Source organism: Falco naumanni, chromosome 8 (assembly GCF_017639655.2).
Source record: "Falco naumanni isolate bFalNau1 chromosome 8, bFalNau1.pat, whole genome shotgun sequence".
Taxonomy (NCBI): domain Eukaryota; kingdom Metazoa; phylum Chordata; class Aves; order Falconiformes; family Falconidae; genus Falco; species Falco naumanni.
The window spans coordinates 1690278-1709295 of NC_054061.1; the positions used below are offsets into that span (position 1 = coordinate 1690278).

The 19018-nt window shown below is 40.6% G+C and overlaps 1 protein-coding gene across 3 annotated transcripts; it reads right to left on the reverse strand.

Annotated features, from left to right (window-relative positions):
• Positions 1-629: 629 nt before the first annotated feature.
• On the reverse strand, positions 630-18079 carry HSPA4 (heat shock protein family A (Hsp70) member 4). Of its 3 annotated transcripts, none has more exons than XM_040605063.1 (19): positions 17825-18079; positions 13740-13797; positions 11942-12082; positions 11125-11247; positions 10567-10666; positions 10025-10158; positions 8062-8306; positions 7602-7678; positions 7160-7311; positions 6055-6161; positions 5594-5727; positions 4946-5127; positions 4468-4557; positions 3817-3969; positions 3187-3312; positions 2118-2225; positions 1710-1829; positions 1146-1307; positions 630-890 (listed from the first exon to the last, which is right to left on the reverse strand). In XM_040605063.1, exons 1-19 carry the CDS (start codon positions 17929-17931, stop codon positions 684-686), a joined length of 2526 nt encoding a protein of 841 aa, XP_040460997.1. In that variant the 5' UTR covers positions 17932-18079; the 3' UTR covers positions 630-683. The 3 variants fall into 3 exon arrangements, with proteins under 3 accessions (XP_040460997.1, XP_040460999.1, XP_040460998.1); XM_040605065.1 differs by lacking the exon at positions 17825-18079 and adding an exon at positions 17606-17715 and having other exon boundaries at positions 11942-12018; XM_040605064.1 differs by lacking the exons at positions 13740-13797; positions 17825-18079 and adding an exon at positions 12875-13055.
• Positions 18080-19018: the final 939 nt, after the last annotated feature.

Consider the following 19018-nt stretch of genomic DNA (forward strand, 5'->3'; position numbering starts at 1 on the left):
CAGGAGGGCCTGATGGAAGCAAGCACATCCCCTCACAAAACATTAGAAACAAGTCGGAACCGACCGGACCAGCGGTGTAGGCAGCTGACACAGGTGGTCCCTCCTGTATCAAGCTGCTAATTTAGACGAGCGAGCAGGGCCTAATGAGCTGGGCAGGAGCACATCCCTGCCTCAGCACAGTGGATGCCAGGCAGCTGGTGCCCTTGGGTGCCCCGGGGGCAGCCAGGGATATATAACCCCACTGCTCCCCCATCCCCCAACTTCCCAAAGCTCCTGCAACTACGTATCGGGCGCAAGTCAGTTAGTTACTCTAGAACCAGGATGAGCAAAGGGCTGTGTCCCCCACATTCCCAGCAGCACCTTAGAGCAGCTGCTATAAGGAGGAAGGGCAGAGAGCCCTGCACCGAGGCACAGCCCTGCAGTGATCAGACAGAATCAGCTGGTGGCTGTTTCCACAGCTCTAGCAGGAACACAAAACTTTTAAATACAACAGCAACAGCCTGAGCTCATGTGACTGGGGCACTAGCTCCCTAGGCATTCTGAGCTGATGCACTGACCAAAGCTCTCCAAGAGTTACGAGGAGTGCTGTGGTATGCACTTGCTTCAACCTGTATTCAGAACATACAAAGTTGACAACTTAAAGCTTTATTGTAGTTTGCAATAATATAAACAAGTGCTGAAATTCAGTCAATGTCCATTTCAGGAAGCTTCTTCTCTGTGGCTGTGGGGGCACTGGCAGCAGTGCCCTGGTCAGCAGCCTGGGACCCAGCGCTGGCTTCTCCCTGCCCTTCCACCGGGCCGTTGGGCTCTGCTGGCTTCTGTTCCTCCTTGGGGAGTTCAACTTTGGGTTTTGGTTTTCTGACTATGGGATTACAAATACTTGTCAATTCCTAGAAAACCACAGAAATAAAAAGAAAAAGCCTGTTAGAAATTTTTTATTTACCAGCAGTTGTACCTGAACCTCTTGCTCATGCTCACTTTTGACAGCACCAGGTGGATATTCAAGTCATGGCTGACGCTCCCCAAGACAAGTTTAACAGATTAACACCCAACCACCATCTTTCTAACAGACTGCTCAGCTCAGCTTCCCTCTGACCACAAATATAAGGATTCATGGAAACAGAGGATTATGTAGAAAGACTTACTTTAGTTTTAGCTTCTATGTCTTTAGCTTTTATAACTGGGTCCAAAGTAAGACTTCTCTTGTCTTGAAGATTAAGTTTATTGTTCATCCACTCCATAGCTTCATTTGCACTCTTCTCCACTTTAGCTACATCTGCTTCATCTAGATGGTCATATTGTTCATCCTGAAACAGCCAAATCAGTAGTAGCTGTGCAAGTATTTGTTTTGAACATGTAATCTGTGTGCTTATTTCTTCACACTTTTACCTTCAAAATACTGAAAAGACTATTTAGCCAGAAAGCTGTTCTGGTTAGCAAAGCAAGTAAAGCTGATCACCCACAGCTCTAATCTGAGAAGTGAAGTTCTGCTGCTGCTGACATTTTCCCTCCATGAGGAAACCAACACCTGATTAGAAAGACCATCGAGTTCTCAAGCCAGCATCCACTTCTGAAAATACCATAAATATGGGGAACTCACAAGCTAGCCAGGAGGTTGTACCAGCTTTTTGTCTGGCAGAGCTTACTCAGAACTCTGAGGAGATCTGTACTACTTCCTTGCATTTGCCAGAAATTAAGTATGGAAATACCTTAGCTTTGAATGCAAGAACTGTTTTCATGTACTGTTGAATTTGCTTCCCCAAGTCATCAAATGCTTTTGGTCTTTCCTCCGATTCTTGAAATCTTGCCTGAATAGGTTGACCCAATGCCTAAACCAAAGCACAACAGGTATCAAAATCCATGCAGCAACACAGTAAGATTCTGCAAGATCAGACAGGAAACACCAACATTTCTGAGCTCCCTGGAACAGACAGGACTGAGTCTCCCTCAACCCTGTAACATCACAGGTCCTTTGGAGATCTGCTCCTTGTATACTTCATAAACAAACAAAGTAGCTACCAGTGCTCATCTCTGAATCAGCAGACCCACGGCAGCTCCTGTGTGAGGAAAGTTCTCTAGATTCAGTAAATTCCTATTGGAATGCCAGAACCACTTACCTTCAGTTCTGCCAACTTGTCAATGTAAACTTGCTTGGGTTGGTCTTCACCATCTTCATAAAGCCAGTTTTCTGTATCTTCCAGCTTCAGTGTGAAACTATTCCGATCCTGAAGTAATCCACACAAAATAGATAGGTGAGGATTCTATTAGATGGCAGACGGTATGAAGTATTTGGAACCTTTCTGGAAGGGTTACATTTTTAGAGTGTAAAGAACTGTCTGAAACTATCCTATTCAAGTGAAAAATAGTAAAGTAAAATTCTTCAGTTTGGCTTTGTGGTGGAGAGCAGGCCAGAGGAAGCACCATCCACAACACCCACAGTTCACATCAATACTGCCACATAAAAGCCTGTTTTCCCCCCTTCACATTTTCATCATCACTGTATGATGAAGTCACTGAAAAGAGGAAACTCTTCAAAGGTGTCATGAATCTCACTTAACTTTCTCCAGTTTTAGCTCCAATATGGGTATCTAGGCTCTGCAGACACCCTGCTGGCAAGGCTCCTGCTATAATCTTTGAGTGATTCACCTGACTAGTGCAGTCGCCTAGCTTAGAATTTTATTAGTTATACACCAAGTTCCTTCAGTACAACAAGGAGAGCTAATTAATAATATCAAGAAATTTTTAGGCAACCTGTTCAGATGCAAGGGCCCAGATTTAGTCAGACTAATCCCGCCTATTATGTTCCTAGCTAGCGTGGTTTGGTTTTTTTTTTGTAATCTTAAACTGTCACTAAATACTGACAAAGGGTCCAAATAGAATAGGTCGCTTTAAGACAATTGTGCAAGTGTTCCTACTCTGTTTCAGTCTGCAAACACATGCTCTGATAATATCTTTATTGCTGCAACTGTTTTGGAAAAGAGCACCCGAAATATCCTGGGTACCACCTGCTTGTACTTGGGCCACATTTAGGTTATCTTCATAGCCAGAAAGCTTAAAAGCTATTTCTCCAAACAAAGTCTGAAAATAGTTTAATAACTTCAGACTTGTATTGGATACTGTGTTTTAGACTATAACTGTTAATTGTAACAAAATGTATTAGAGTACGATCAAGCTAGTAATACTTACATCTTCACTAACAAATTTCTCATAAATACCACAGAGTTTGTCTCTCATATCATACACATATTCTTCCACTGCATTCTTGGCATCATTCCTCTCCTTCTCAAGCTTGTCCTGCATTATCATTTTACCCTGTAAACAAGTTGTAAAATTAGTTACCTAATGAGTTAAATAATTAACATTTATTACCAGGATACCTTGTTAGCAAAAGCATAAGTTTGACATACTGTGATTTACAGAACTGTTTTAAACAAAGCACATACATAAAAACTAAATTTCAGTTTTGGTGGGATATCCAGCACAGTATGGAACAATCTTGCTCTCGTTGAGCAACCTTCACCCTGATGGTAGCAGCCAAGTATCTTGGAACTGCAGGTGATTTTGGAAATGACCACCCTGTGACCTAGCTTTCCTGCAGAACACCTCTTTAGAAAGAGTTATGGCATTCACTTTACAGGAAAAATGTATTTTGGCTCCATGAGGCACTGTTGTTCACCTCAAAAACAGACAACAAACCAACCACCCATGCAACTGGTGTGTTTTTCCCCCTTGATCACCATTAGCCACGTTTAATGAACAGCAAAGTTTCTGGAGCCCAGCTAATAGAATTTTTAGCTTTGGCAAGTAAGAGTTTACCTCATTCTCAATGAATAAGTTCAGCATGTCTTTCCCTATCTGCCACACCAACTGATTCTCAATGGGAAGGTCCACCGTAGTAGTCTTTACTTTTGCCTTCTTGGCTTGAGGTGGTTGATCCACTTTCTTGTCTTTTGAGTCAGCCTGAGAAGTCTGAATTGAAGGAATACATCCGAAGTAAAAAACTGCATCAAAGTTGAATATTCAAGACTTACAATGGAAAAAGTGTTACTGAGTTAGTACACCTCAACATCAGAGCTACATACTACCCTGGCATTCTGACACTTCAGCTGCTGAAATCAGAGACAATTAGCACAGCTACTGACCCTTTCAGGGCACACTGACTACATTCACAGGGCAATGGTGCTTGCAGTAGAACACTATTCTAGTAAGTTACTGAGAACTGAATGATTATTTCTTTTACGAACAGGAGAGTTCACCTGTTTTGTCAGTACATGCCACTTCACAGGTCTGCAATTATCCATGCCACTCATGTACTTCTACAGCTCTAACTGCTAGACTACAAATATACGCAAATAGAAGTTTAGCTTCCAGAGCTACAAAGGTATCAAATATGCTCACATACTACGTATGCTCATAAGTCTTCCAGAAGTATCCTGTAAGGAAACAGAAGTCTGAAATGTTTGTTACCTCCATTTCTTCAGATTCTGCCTTATTTTCAGGCTGGGCCTGCTGTTGTTCTTCAGTCTTTTGTTGCTCTTCCTGGTCTACCTGCATCTTCTGAAATTCATAAAGAGATCCAATTTGACATATTAGAAGACTCATACAACAATGATTGCTTCCATTCCTAGGCTCATCACTTACACCTAATGCTCTCTGGGCAAAATAAACAGAATGAAAACTGAAGTAGAGCCTCAAGGCAGAAATAAGCTTCTAGGCTTATAGGCAAGCAACAGCTCCATGGTTAAGCATTTCATCTATACCTCACAGTACTGGTTTCAAGAGATCTGTCATTGCTGTAACATACTTAAATTAGTGCTTAATCACACCTTGATAATTAGTTGCTGGACAGGTCTACTAAATCCTTATACAAGTCTTAGAACCTTCCCAGACCCTGGCCAATTGTGCTTCAGTTTTCTAAGTAACTAGGAGCAACAAAATTTATTACCTCTTCCTCTTTTGCATGTTGATCTGTCTCCATAGGCTCTTCACTCTCATCAGATTTATGAACCTCCACTAAAGATGCACTTGAAACACTGAAGATACCATGGATGTTTACTCTGACTTTGACTTTCACTTTTGAACTGGATCCATCTGTTTGAGGAGTGACTTTCTGAACCAAGAAGTGAGCTAAGCAAAACCAGAGAAAAAACCCATACCATTTGATTAACTTAATCACTAGATGTAAAGTAAAACCTGACTGTTTCTGACAATGGATCACTGCCACGTGCCCAGAGGATTATCAAATCCTACTAAAGTTAAACAATTCAATTCTTTACTCAGCAATGCTAGGATACATGGCTACTAGAAATTTTCTACAGTACACTGTAAAAGCTAGTGCTACTTGTATCAAAGCAAGAGACTGCACAAATCTCAGTATGCCCCTTTCACATTTATTCCAGCATTAGGATGCTCTTTATTTAACCTACTTGTCCATAAAATTTGTTACTCATTTTACTGTGGATCCCTGAATTTGGAAACCTATCTCTACAGCACTGGCAGTAGGTTGCCCTTTCCAGGCTATGTAGACAGCAGAAAGTACCAAACATGTATAAGACACTATTAACAAAGCTTAAAGCTATAGAATGGTCTTAACCTATAGCAGGATCTGGATAAGGCAGCTCCTTGGGAGAACTGTAGTATGCCTCAAGAGTAAAAGGTTCCTTTCTGTAGAATGTGAGGACCTTAGAAAATGGAGCAGCGTGGTTCTTGGGAAAGACCTCACAGTCACTGCAAGAGAAGACAGCATTTATTCACTATGTGGAATAATGAATCCAATGAAGTCAATAAAAAATTTTAGATACTCATATCTTAAGGAAAAGCTTTTTGAAGTGGTAAAAGCCTAACATTTTAGGTTAAAATAAGACCAACAGCCACACAGGAAGTGCTAAACTGCCACTCAATACTTTTTTTGAAAGTTAATGACAGTAGAAAACAAAACAAAGTATCAAAATTTGATTTTTTTAAACAGGCACTGTTCTAAAAGCATTATTTACTCTAGTTGTCACCACTTAGTTTTAGGATGTGTGTAATCATACAAGAAGATTGAACTTTTACCTTAACCCTTCTTCTGCTGGTGAATTCCATCGTAAAGAAATAGAATATGGTATCAAATCCGTGATAGAAAATTCTCTCACTTTGAAAGCCGGGGATAAAATAGCACACTGAAAGAGCACAAAAACCGTATTACAAACATTCAAGCTTCAGGTGAATAGCAGTTTAATTCAGCAAGCAGCTATTTATGCTGCTTAATATGTAGATTTACTCTAGGTTAAGAGAGACTAATACTGATAGACATAGGATCTGCATAACAGGCACTGGAAGCTTGTATATACCCTTCCTTGTCAGGGAGCTGTTACACAGTCTGTTCACTCTGAAAATGGAATTACACAAGGTTTAGAGTCATCATGGTGTTTGGTTTGCCAGGGTTAGGCTACCAAATTTTTAGTGCCAACATAAAAAGTCAGAAAACCTCAATCAAATTTACTTTTTAGAGTGACAATAATACCAGGCTTTTTGCATACTGTAACACAAAATTATCTTTAAGCAGATTCCAACAGCTAGTTCATACCACTGATGAAACAGAGCTGTAAGCACACATTAAACATTTGAAGAGAGAAATGAGGTGATCAGGGCAAAATGAAGGTATATTTAATAGGTGGTAGCACTAGTAAAATACTTAACTACTGCTTAAGCTATTTAACAGTGATTGACTCCAGCTCAGGGAAAAGGTTTCCATCAGCAAGAACAGCTTTCACTTCCATCTACATTAAGCAATTGCCACATCACAAGTTGACAGTGCTGTAAGAAACCACACACCACAAAAACCCCAAAACACTCCGGTTTCTGCATGTTTAACCTAGGCCCCCAAAGGAGCCTAGAAGAGAAAACATGAGAGCTTTATCAGACTCCCAGTTTCCAGCCACAACAGAAGCAGTGTACACGTTTCATCAAGCTACACTGATCCACCGATTTGGCTTAGAACAGCACAAAGGAATCACTTGAGCTGCTATTCTCATTCTTCCAACCACTTTCCAAAAGCTTATCTGAATGCATTCTATGATACACATTAAGTATCTTTCACGTTACATGTGGACGCTGGCTCAAATATTTATGGATTTCAGTAAAAATACTCACAGCTAAAACAAACAGCACTTTTTACCTGCAGTGCACAACCTCGTGCAACAGCCTCATCCGCATTCAAAGTCGTACTGACTTCTTTGCCAAAAAATTTACTGATCTTCTCTTTTACAGCAGGGATTCTTGTGGTACCACCGACTATTTCTACTGCATAAATATCTTCCTTCTTTAACTCTAGAAGGGAGTCAGACAGGTTTTACAGATTAAGTGTTTCTACATTTTTTGAATATCCTGATATCATAAACTAAAAGTTTTATGGAACAAGCTTAGAATAATGGTTGGTCTGTAAGTTTCTAAGCACTAAGAATTTCAGAACTTAGCTTGTGCAAGAAGTTTTAGAAAGCCTGTAACTGCTAAGCAAAAAATTGTTAGCTATGCTAAAACCATCTGTCCAGGTTCTGTCAACACCCAAAGGAAGCCTGTCTCCTTTCTGTATGCAGAATAGAGAATGCGCATACACTTACTGGCTTGCTCCAGCACACTGCGAAGGGGTGGTTCTACTCTTGCAAGGAGTCCGTCACACATCTCTAAAAATTTGCTTCTGTTGGAAGAAGCCATAAATAGAGCTGCAGTATACCATAAGCAAGTTAATACTGCAAATACAACAGGATGCCAAAATAGAAAAAAATGCCATTTTAACTACATACTGCAGGGCTTTCTGCCCCCAGTCCTAGTTTTATACTTATTTAGCACATTCTCCCAGACAAACTTGGTTTTAGTAATCTAGATGCAACATCCACAGCCCTGCTCTTAACTCAAGGCCACTGACCAGTTTCTAAACATCACTTTGATAAGCACCTCTGCATGTTAGGACTGGAGGGAAGTATAAAGTGCCAGTTCTTACACCTCCTAAGTTTCTTTCTTGACTAAAACAACCTGAACAAAGGGCACTAAAGCTTACATTTGAAAAAGTATAAGCGTTACCTGTTCATTGTTCCAGAGACATCTATGTCATTCATGAAGCATTCTATGTTCATTGGGAGATCAGAGGCATTGGCACTCATCAGTTTTTTCAGTTTTTCACATTCCTGGTATAGCCTCAGCAACGCACGAATCTTTGACTTTATATCTAGTTTGTATTTCTTTCCAAATTCTTCACAAAAGTATTCAACTAACATCTCATCAAACTTCCTGCCTCCAAGTGTTGTATCAAATGATGTAGCAAGAACCTTAAAAAAATTTAACTCTTCAGTAATAGTGCAATTTGTCATTATCTCAGCAAAACCAATGAGAACTTAATGTCAAAGCATTTGTTTCACATGCAGCCCAACTTTAAATCAAAGCACGTATTCCAACATTACTATGGAGGAAGACATACTAATGCAACCATAACAGAAAGAAACCCATTACAGCTCACTTTTATTCTGCCCCTGCCATCACCAGTGATAAGCCTCACCTAGAAGCCTAATTTATCCCAAACAACAAGCCTATGTCCTATACTCATCTTTCACATTTCATGCACACTGCTGGTAACAATTAATCTATTCTTCTATTTCAGGGCAATTCAAGTAGCAATTGCATTACTAAAACCTGATAGTTTATGTGGATCACAACTTCAGTAATAGCTGTACACATCTTAAGAGATGCTTTATTTTTAAAGCCTAAAATTTCCTCCTCCAGGAGGAGGAAAACAAACCCAAGAACACACACATCTGCCATCTCAAATGCTAAAAAGCAGCCTTAGGTACCCAGCCGTCCTTCAGTGAGGTGACAACTTTCAAAAGAAATTTAGAAAGATTGTGTTAAGCCTTGCCCTATCTGCTCAGTAATTTGTACTCTTAAGCAGACCATCAGAGTTTCCAAATTCTGCTTAGCCACTGTCAGTTTGAATCATATCCCAGTTTTAATATTTGATGCCTCACAAGGCTAGAACATGCCTACACCAAGCTAAAAATAAAACATTAAGAGATTGTTAGTAACTTTTGCAAATAGGTGCCTAGTTCTGATGAAAGAATTATCTGCAAAGAACATCTGTAGCCCATCCACCTCAGCTGATTTACTCCTTAAACATCTATTCCTAAAAAAAAATTTACAGTTCACAAGAAATCATTCTGTTGTAGGATTTCAGTACAGTATCACATTATTCTCAATGCACCTTAAGACTAGATTTGGTCTCTACACAGTTTTAGCTGCCTTGCTGTCCAGCTCTCCATTCTATACTCAAAAGCATCCCTGCCATACTTCTATGGTTTTGAAGTTTAAATGACAAATCCGAGAGGAACATGATGTAGGTCGTTTCCTCACAGGATGGAAACAGAACCACAACAAAACTAATGTTTTCAGCTTTCTCCTCATTTCACTACCTCAACCTTTAAAGTTTGTGTTTCTCTAGCTGATTAAGAGAAAGTTACTGGAACTGCAGAAGTCCAGATTGTCATCACAAAAAAGCCAACTAACAAATGCTACTATTTGCTGGAAAACAATAATACTTTGGCAACTCACACTTAGAAGCAGACTAACTCACTTTGCTTCATTTGCAGCTTAAAGTAATTAGGAATGTTTTTACTACATGAGCACCATGAGTGTTAAAAGAGTCACTTACACCATTCTAGGAATTCTTAGTTTAATGCTAGATCTCATTACTGAGCTGAGTATTTTTGAAAGCAGCATTCAGTGAGATAATTTCCAAATAAACAATTTAATCCAGTTTTTTTATTCTTTGCTAAAGTCTGCTGATTAAGGCATATTTGCTTCCTCCACGTACTACTCAAAAGCTCTCTAGTTCCCTGCCCTACTTAACTCCAGACAAAGTGCTGTTTTAAGACTATGAATTGAGCTGTCTGGACACACTTGTGTCAAGACAGGCAAGCCTGCCTGTCACCATCCATGTAGGCACCGATGAATATTTCTACTGATAATTAAAATGGATGCATAACAGACTGTTTACTTTCAGTTTTCCTTTGTTGAATGCACAAACAGAAACTTGATATGCAGAATGCCCCATATCCACAAAAACAACATTCCGTGGCTTCTCTTCCAAGGCAGGCAGGTCTTGCTTATAGATTCCATATGCTAGGGCAACTACACAGAAACAAGTTGAAGAGTATAATTAGGACATTCAGTTTTGTAATTCCTTAAAAAATAAATGGTACATCAGCAAACAGCATTAGCATTTCATCTTATTTTTCAAGCTACAGAAATCAGTATCTCATTAAATGAAATTCCCAATGCCAAAGGAACATGGAAGAACACAATGCAGCTAGTAGGAAGGGCTACACTGCTTAAAAACAGATATTCAAGAAATATCTTTATGCCTCTAAAGCAATGAAAAAACAGACCAGAGATTAAGAAGCTTTACAATCAACTAATCAATTTTCAATTTACAAAACCAGCAGTAATTCCAGAGGGGCATGGATCACTGACAGATTAAAAGCCCTTTTAGCTAATAAACCCACAACATTAAGTGAGGGAGAGATAGTAAGCCATTACCTGCAGTTGTTTCATTTATCAGTCTCAGACAGTTGAGACCAGCGATCTGTGTAGCATCCATCACAGATCTTCTTTCCGCATCTGTGTAGAAAGAAGGAACCTGCAAGAAGATTAGACAGCTAATAATAGCATTTAGAAGAGCAATCTTTAGCTAATAGTTACAAGTGTGTATAGAGAGCCAGTATAGAGTGCAGCTGATGTACCCTTCAGATTTAGTGTTAGTTTCAGTTGCAACAGAATAAGCACAGATGACATTACATGAGGACAAAGTTATTTTGTGAATCTTATTCCATTCTGTCCTGCAAGCCACTCATTTTAGGAGTAAAGAACCAGAAAGAGGTATAAAATATTATTTATGCTTCTCATTAGCAGCAATTTAAGACATTTTATCATTAATGAAGCAAGTCTAGTTTTGAAGAAAAAAAGATGTGAATAAGATCCTATTTTAAACAGAGCAGACAAATACCTGAAATTCAGGTTTCACAGGCAATTTAATACTGCAGTCATCTCAGTTTAAGATACTAACCAAATACGTAAAACTTACTATCACATACTTACAGAAACAACACAGTCAACTACAGGCTTCTTAAGTGCATTCTCAGCAGTCTCTTTTAGTTTGGTAAGAAGCATTCCTGTCACCTGTTCAATAGTAAAGTTTCTTTCTTCTCCCATATACATGGCCTTCAAATAAAAATTGTGCACACATTACACTACAGCAAAAACCATGTTCTACAAACACAAGAAACAGATGCAAGGAACTGTTTTTACTAAGAGCAAGCTTAAGTAGTAATGCAGCTCTATACAACCTTCTCTTCAATAGCCTAGCTTGTGCAGATCAGTTTAGAAGATAAACAATGGAATGCACGTGTAAATTCACATACACAGGTTTTGTTTTTTTTCTTTTAATCACAACTGCTAGAAAATGCCTAGGATGCCTTTCCCCCTACTGTTTTGGAGTATAATAATGTTATTGCTAAAATCCTAATCAGAAGTTCAGCCATTGTTGAAAAAACCCAAATCTTTAACCACATCACCTGAAATACTAAGCTGACACCTTACACACCCTTGTAGCATCTGGACAGCAGCAAAGTATGTATACTGGTCAAGCAGCTTGCCTTCCAAATTCACCATAGGAAGAAAGTACTGCTAAAGCAGTTCATGTGGGACCAGCTCTGCAAGGCAGAGAAACTAACTAAAAAAAAAAAAGTCTCACCTAATACCTGGTGAGACTACCTGCATCATTAGCCTTTTATTCCTTATTTAAGGCTTTTCATCCACAAGGGAACACAAACTACAGCAAGCAGATTCAAAAGAGACAGAAGGAAACTGATAAAAGTTTCCTCCTCTGGCTCTTTGTCAAGTATGCCAGGCTTACCTTGATGCCAGTTGAGCCTGTTGGCAGCTGGACAAGTTCATACGCAAGGCTTGCTTTTTCAGCTTGAACAAAGGGATCTGAGAATGCACGACCATGAAATCTTTTAAAACTTTGTACTGTATTCTTTGCATTTGAAATAACCTAAAGGAAAAGAAATCTTTAATACAGTGTGTCAGGGAACATTTGAATTTCAAACAGAAAACAGAGCTTTGTTATCATGCTTCTTTCGCCAGAATGTTTTTGTCAGTTGTATCTTAATGATATTAAGGTACTTGCTAGAAGGCCGCCTCCCTCTGACTGCTCAGGTAACCTACAGGAATTTGAGACTTAAAATAAAATGTATGCTAGAAAGCAGAGCCAAGATTCTATCAAGAATTTTTTAACACACCACTCAGTTTCATAGTTTATGTGTAGGAAACACTTTACAAGTGTTAGCAAAGCATCTTTCTCCATTCATCTGTTTCCTACCATCCTACCTTTCTATTGTGCTGCAGCCAGGAATTTTGCAAACATAACAAGCATATTGATGTAAACTCCAGTTCAGGTGCATCACATGCATGTGACAGTCAACAGATTCTCACAAAACAGCTCAAGGACCTTCATCATGAAGTTTTAAAAGAGTCAAGAGGGCCTCAAGACTATACTGTCAACTTGATTCAACTGACAAAAGGTATATATCTTTTATTAATAGCAGAGATCAGTGCAAACAGGTGAAAAATAATTATAGATTGTTTTCATGTAGTGTAAGTAAACTTTTTAAATTCTTTCCTTTACATTACAGCAATACACATCCTGAAAAAAACTGCAGTAGTTGACAAAGCACACAAGCACTGTACCACATAACATTTACCTGTGATTCAGTTTCAGTCAAGTCTCTATTTCCTAAGTAACCTGGTTTTGATTTTCTGTAGGTTTAGTTTCTGCAGGACGTACCTCATCTCTACTGGATCTCTGTATCAATGAATTTCTTTAACTAAGCAGACACTCAATTCCAGAAAAAACATCTGTATTTAGTTCTAGTACAGTTGTTCTGTTCTTGAATAACATGGTTGTGTCCAGTCATTTTTGTATTCTAGATAATGAATCTTCACACATCTCTAGGTATTTTAGGCTAAGAAAAACCAAGTGTTTGAATAGTCACTTCCTGTAGAGGACTTCAAAAAAAGATAATGTTTTATAGGGGTTTCACAGCAACACAAGATACAATACAGCAGGACCCAAATGTCATAAGCCAGACAAGTCAGCTTAACTTCTTCTCAGTCCTTAAATCATATTTATCTTCCTACACCAAGAGAAACTCAAAAGTATGAGCAAGAATGCTCAAGATATTTAGGTTGCAATACAATAACAAAGAGTCAAGAAAGCTACACATACTTTACATTCAAGTGTGTCCCCTTCCAGCCAAAACTATGCACTTAATGGAATTCTACAGAATGTAGTCACATAATTAAAAGCTATCGTAACACACACAAACTGGAACAAGCTAAGGTAGGGTGAAACACTACTGCTTAGCTTTAGAACTTACACTTGCAACCAAAAAAAGAAATCCTGATAATACTGATTTTTTTAAGAGGTGGGGGTTTTGTACATTTCACTATGTACAATAACCAACCCTTAGATTCCTATCCAAGATGACAAAGCAGCATTACATGCTGAACAGCTGAATTCAGCTCAGCTGTTCGTTACAGTTACAGAGACACTAGGACACCAGGTCAGAGACATCATCTTCAGTGACAAATACATTCACTAATCTGATTCTTGACTACTGCAGTTGCTTTTACCCAAACTATACGCTCACCTGGCTTTTAGCTGCAGCACCAATTGAGCGATTCTTGGGTCCAAAGGCTATACATGATCTGTAATAACAAGAAAGATGGCCAGTTAAGTGATTGCTAGAACTGCACTGCATCTCTTTCTTAAGAAGTGTCGATAATAATCAGACTAGAGATTCTTAATGGACCAAATACTGTTTAAAGTTGGTCACTCACTGCAACATGTGCACGGAACATTCTGTGAATTCTGGAAAGAAAAAAGCACTAAGTTCAATTAGAACAGCAATGCTCCTCACTGCAAGATAGCACCAAACCCAAGCTCATTCATGCTACTTCAAGCTTTACAGCTATGCAATAATTGGGTAGAGTCCCTTTATCTCAGTAATTACCCATAAATCTAAGCCACTCAAAGCTGTTTGCTAATCATACAGGAAATCTGCAACTGTTCAGAAGAAATACATGAGTTAAATCAGATATTAAGAAAAACCTTCCTACATATCTATACCAAATGTAACTAAGCTTCCCAGCTTTGCAAACCCCTTCAAGAGCAGGAAGAAAACCTGCACAGGAAGATTGGTGTTTATGAGTTTCATCTGTACTCACTGAAATAATGTAGATAACAGGGAAAAAAAAATCATACTTTACTTCAAACTACTTTGTGACAGCCTGTAGCTCTGGAAGAGACAAAGAAAATCCCTCCTTTTTGGAAAAATTCATAGTCCTGTTAAGCCTTTTGATTTAGATATCTAACAAAATTAAATCCAGCCCTCTAATCCAAGTTCCTCATACCATTGAGGTGAGCTTACTGGGGGAAAAAAATTGGTATTAGTCAAGCAGATCTTTACCGTTCATACAACATATTAACAGCACAATTAAGCTACTCTCTATGCAGCAGGTCAGGAATTTGCTTTATAGCAGGATTATGCCTTAAGAAACAAATTCCAGCTCAGTCTGAGGTTTAGAATTGGTATTCCAAACAGAAACTGTCAAAATCAGACCTGAAGACTAACTAGTGATATAATTACACTGGTTTCATATCTTCCTCCAATTTATTAATAACTTAACAAATGAAAGAAGGCCCACCCTAAAGCCTATGTTGCAGAAGAATTAACAGATTCATTCAGAAATGTTATTTGAAACAATTATTCAAGGATCACTTCACAAGAAGTGAGGAAGTTCTATGCTAAGTAGACCCTAAGGCCCATACTAAGGGAACAGGAGCTGCGGAGCATACAGCTAAAAAAAAATATCTAACAGGCCCTGAACAGAAAGGTAGTTATTAATTTACTCTGGTCTACAGGAAGGAATTAAGACAAACATAAATTGTTGCTTTTCTCCTGGACAAAAAAAAATCCATCTGCTTCACTGCTAAATTCACAAGCCATCAACCCCCATTCACCACAAATCCACTAATTTAGATTATAGATTTCTTTAAGCCTGCCAGACTAAAACCTCAAGGTAGAAGCCCCCCCTCTACAAAAGGAGATATACAGTAATCAAACATACAGGCTTCCATATGATATACAGAGAATAAAACCCTCAAGCACATACATTATTCTTAAATATGCTTGGCTTTATGAACAGGCAAGTGTCTCTGGGGAGCTGCAGCTAGACAGGTGGGATGGTTTTTACTTGGCCCTAGTCCTTCCCATTCTGTCCACCCCAACCCTTGTCCAGAGTTGACCCTAGCTCCTAACAGCGTTGGGGAGCCACAGAGGGACACAGCACAGAGGTAAGTTAAACTGAAGAGAGGGGTAAGGAAGATCTTTCAGCCAGTCTCATTCCCCAAATCAGTTCACCACAGCTAACTCATTAAAGATAAGTTATACTATTACATGGTTTACTGGAAGTTGAGTAACTAACCATAGCATTTTAAGTAGAAACAATCACAGTGAAGGTCATCAGAGGTCTAACGGAGCAGCTTAAGCAGAGCTATGTGCTCTGTTAACACACCTGCAGGCACTACTTCACCCCAACCCTCGCACCTGATATCACCTTCTCAGAGGACCTTCCCTGTCACACTTCCTCTACACTGAGGGTCTGCGCCAGCTTCCAAAGATCAGTTACGCCTCTTTAACTTAAGTCCCTTCATCTCTAGGGAGATAATGAAACTACCTTACATTTTTTACTACCTTTCTCTCTACCACTTCTCTACTTTAAGAATTATCATATTCAAAGACAAATATTTTTGCACTGCTTTTGGAGATACAAATTCAAGTTTTACAGGATTCTGGAAGAATTCATGTAGCATTATAGGAATTCAGTGACAGCATCATCTGTGCTACTGAACTAAGTACAATACATTCACAGTATTGTTTACCAATACAAATGATTACAATAAGATGTATCTGCTAATCCTTCCCAAAACTTGTATGTCATAGAAAACAGTTTTTAACCCTGACCATAGGCAGAGTCCTAAGGCAGCCCATCACAACACCTTACACAACTTTCCCCAGAGGTCACTGTAAAGAAATGCTAAGTACTGGCTTTCCTGAACGAGGCTGTTTAGAGATAGCCACTTAATTGTTAAGAATTTATTTTAATATTACAGAATGTTTTTCTGCATTCCCTCAGAACAGTACTTGAGGATTAAAGTTCTGCGAAAAGCTATCATTTTCAATATGCTAATATTTTCCAATTTCACTTCAGCCTTTCATAACTGAATTATTTTCTGAAAGATGCATTGGGTCAGATACTTTGTATAGCTCATCTCCTTCAATGAGTGCTATTTGTGTTCATACCTCAAATATACATAAGCATAACTCCAGCTTCCTGAGGGCCAGATACCTAGAACTATTAGAAGACTGCTAGAAATTTTAAAAAATAGCCTCTTAGTACATGTCATCTTTAAAACTTCCATATTATTAGGAATACTTATGAAACTAGTCCTTACTCTAGCACAGGTACCAAATAAAGTTTCCTTCTCTGTTTATTCATTGCTTAGTGACAGTAACAGGCATAGAGCTGAAGTAGCGTTTAATGAGGAGCAAGGTCATTTTATGGCTCCAGTGTTTATAAACAGATGTAAGAGATCTAAAAAAAACCCAAGCAACTACAAAACAAGAAAAACGCCAAAGACAATGCAATTATCTCACAAGACTGCCATTTACTTTAGTAACTGCTTAAAAATAAAGGTAAGATATTGAAACACTTTAATACAGTTTTCCAAGCAGTTCCCTTTCAGATCTGATGCACTGGAAGTTCCTTTTGCACCTTTATTTTGCAACTCATTCTTAGAAGAATTTTATCCCAGTTCTCCCTCTCCTTCTTAGCAAGTTTCTTAATAGAAATAGGCAGTGCACACTGTATTGAAAAATGTGTTGGGAGCCCTATTTATGTAAGCAGAGTTAAAATATACTACACAGGTTGTAAAGTATAACATGTTTGAAGACCAAGCTCACCAGCAAACTGCACTACTGGTCAGTCCCCTTCGCAGGGAAACAGATGCCTGACACTGTATATCCATTCACATTCTGCTTCCCTGTCCCCTCCTCAACCCAGTGCCTAGTTTCAAGCGAGGGTTTAAAAGACCGGTTACGCCAAGCAAGTGCATTACTTTTTTTTTTTGAGAACCCCTGTCGAACAAAGAGACACACAGGCTGAAGGGAAGGCTGTTAAGATGCTTTTCCAAGCTCGGACCCAGCGGCAGGCCAAGGCGGTCGCCCAGAGCCACCCGCAGCTCGCCGCCCCAGCCCGGCGGCACGGCCCCGCCTGCAGAGCGGACAGGCATGCCGCCGGGAGCGCCCAGCACAGAAACCACGGCTCTTCGGTCCGGCACCAGAGGCTGGGCTGCTTTCCGTCCTATTCGCGACGCCCATCCCCTGGATGGTCACACAGCCCTGCCCCAGGGGGACAAACTGATCACACCACACGGAAAGGCGCGGAGGCTCACCCGGCCGCCTCTCCCCGTGCGCCTCATGACATCGTTTCTTTCTCTCAGCACTCCGGAGGCCGTTCGGCCCGGCCCGCTCCCTTCCCGAGAGCGTGCCGCCGCAGCAGGCCCGTGCCCCGCGCCCCGCGGGCGCCTCCCCTCAGCGGGAGGCTGCCGCCTCAGCCCCGCACCTCAGCCAACGGCGGAAAAGCGGCGCGGCCCGCCCCAAGCCCCACTCACGGCGTACTGCGGTCGCTATACTCGTTAGCGACGGTCTCGATGCCGCCAGCGCGAGCCACGGCCACATAGCAGCTCTGGAAACCCAAATCGATGCCCACCACCGACATGGCTGCAGGAAGCGAAAGGACTGAGGCGCCTGAGGAGCGGCGGCTCGGCCCGTTTAAATGCGCGGCGGCGGCGGGCGCTGCCTCCTCGGGGCGGGGGGACTTCTCGAAAGATCCCGTCGCGCCGCGGCCGAGCGGAGCGCTGAAAGGAGGGGGGCGAGCTCTCGCGAGACTGCGCTCAGGCGCTAGGGCGCAGGCGCGGGAGCGCGCTCGGGGCGGGGCTAGCGGCGGTCACGCCCCTCCGCGGCGGCGGGGCGGGCGTACCGGCCTTCCCACTCTGCTTGTGTGGGCTGTTTTACTCGGATAGTCTTCTAAGAATTGGAGAAAAATGCGACAAAGTCAGAACTTGGCAGCACTGTAAAGGGCTGCGTGTTATTTCCTTTTGCGGGTGAGGCTTTAAGGAGGCGGCCGTGGCTCTCGGCACAAACAGAAAGGCCGTTTTATTTAAACTATTTGTTTTTCCCTGTGGCGTAATGACCTGATTATAACACACCAGGCCTGAAGGAAAACAGATTTTATTTTTTATTATTTTTTAAAGTTACAATTTCTGGGAACAGATTTAGCAGAGAAGGACCTAAATATAAATAAATTACAATTTCTGGAAACACAGGTTTTGCAGAAAAAGACCTAAAAGAAAAACAAATGACAATTTCTGGAAACAGGTTTTGCAGAAAAGGACTTTGGTGTCCCCCAAGGGGTTCTGGTTTGCTGTTAGGACTTCGTCATTTTGTGTCATCCCCATTCAGGAGGACCACACAGGTGATTCTGCCTTGACCCTCCCAAAATTTCAGTGAAATCTCTGCCACCCTTCTCTATTTTAACAACCTCATGTACTAAAAAAGTGGAACCCTTGTGCGAGTGGAACCCTTGTCGACATGTCACAGCCCGCTGAAGGGTGTCCTGGTCACGCCGGCACAGCACCCACGTGTTGGGCACCGGTCCCTTTCTACGGCAATGACCAGGTAAACTCTCATTTTCTACTTAGACCTCCTCTGCAACACCAAGCAGAAGGTGCACGGATATAAACACCACATCAAAGTATTTAGTTTTCATCAAACCATTGTTTGATTCCATGTGGGAATTTGCAGGT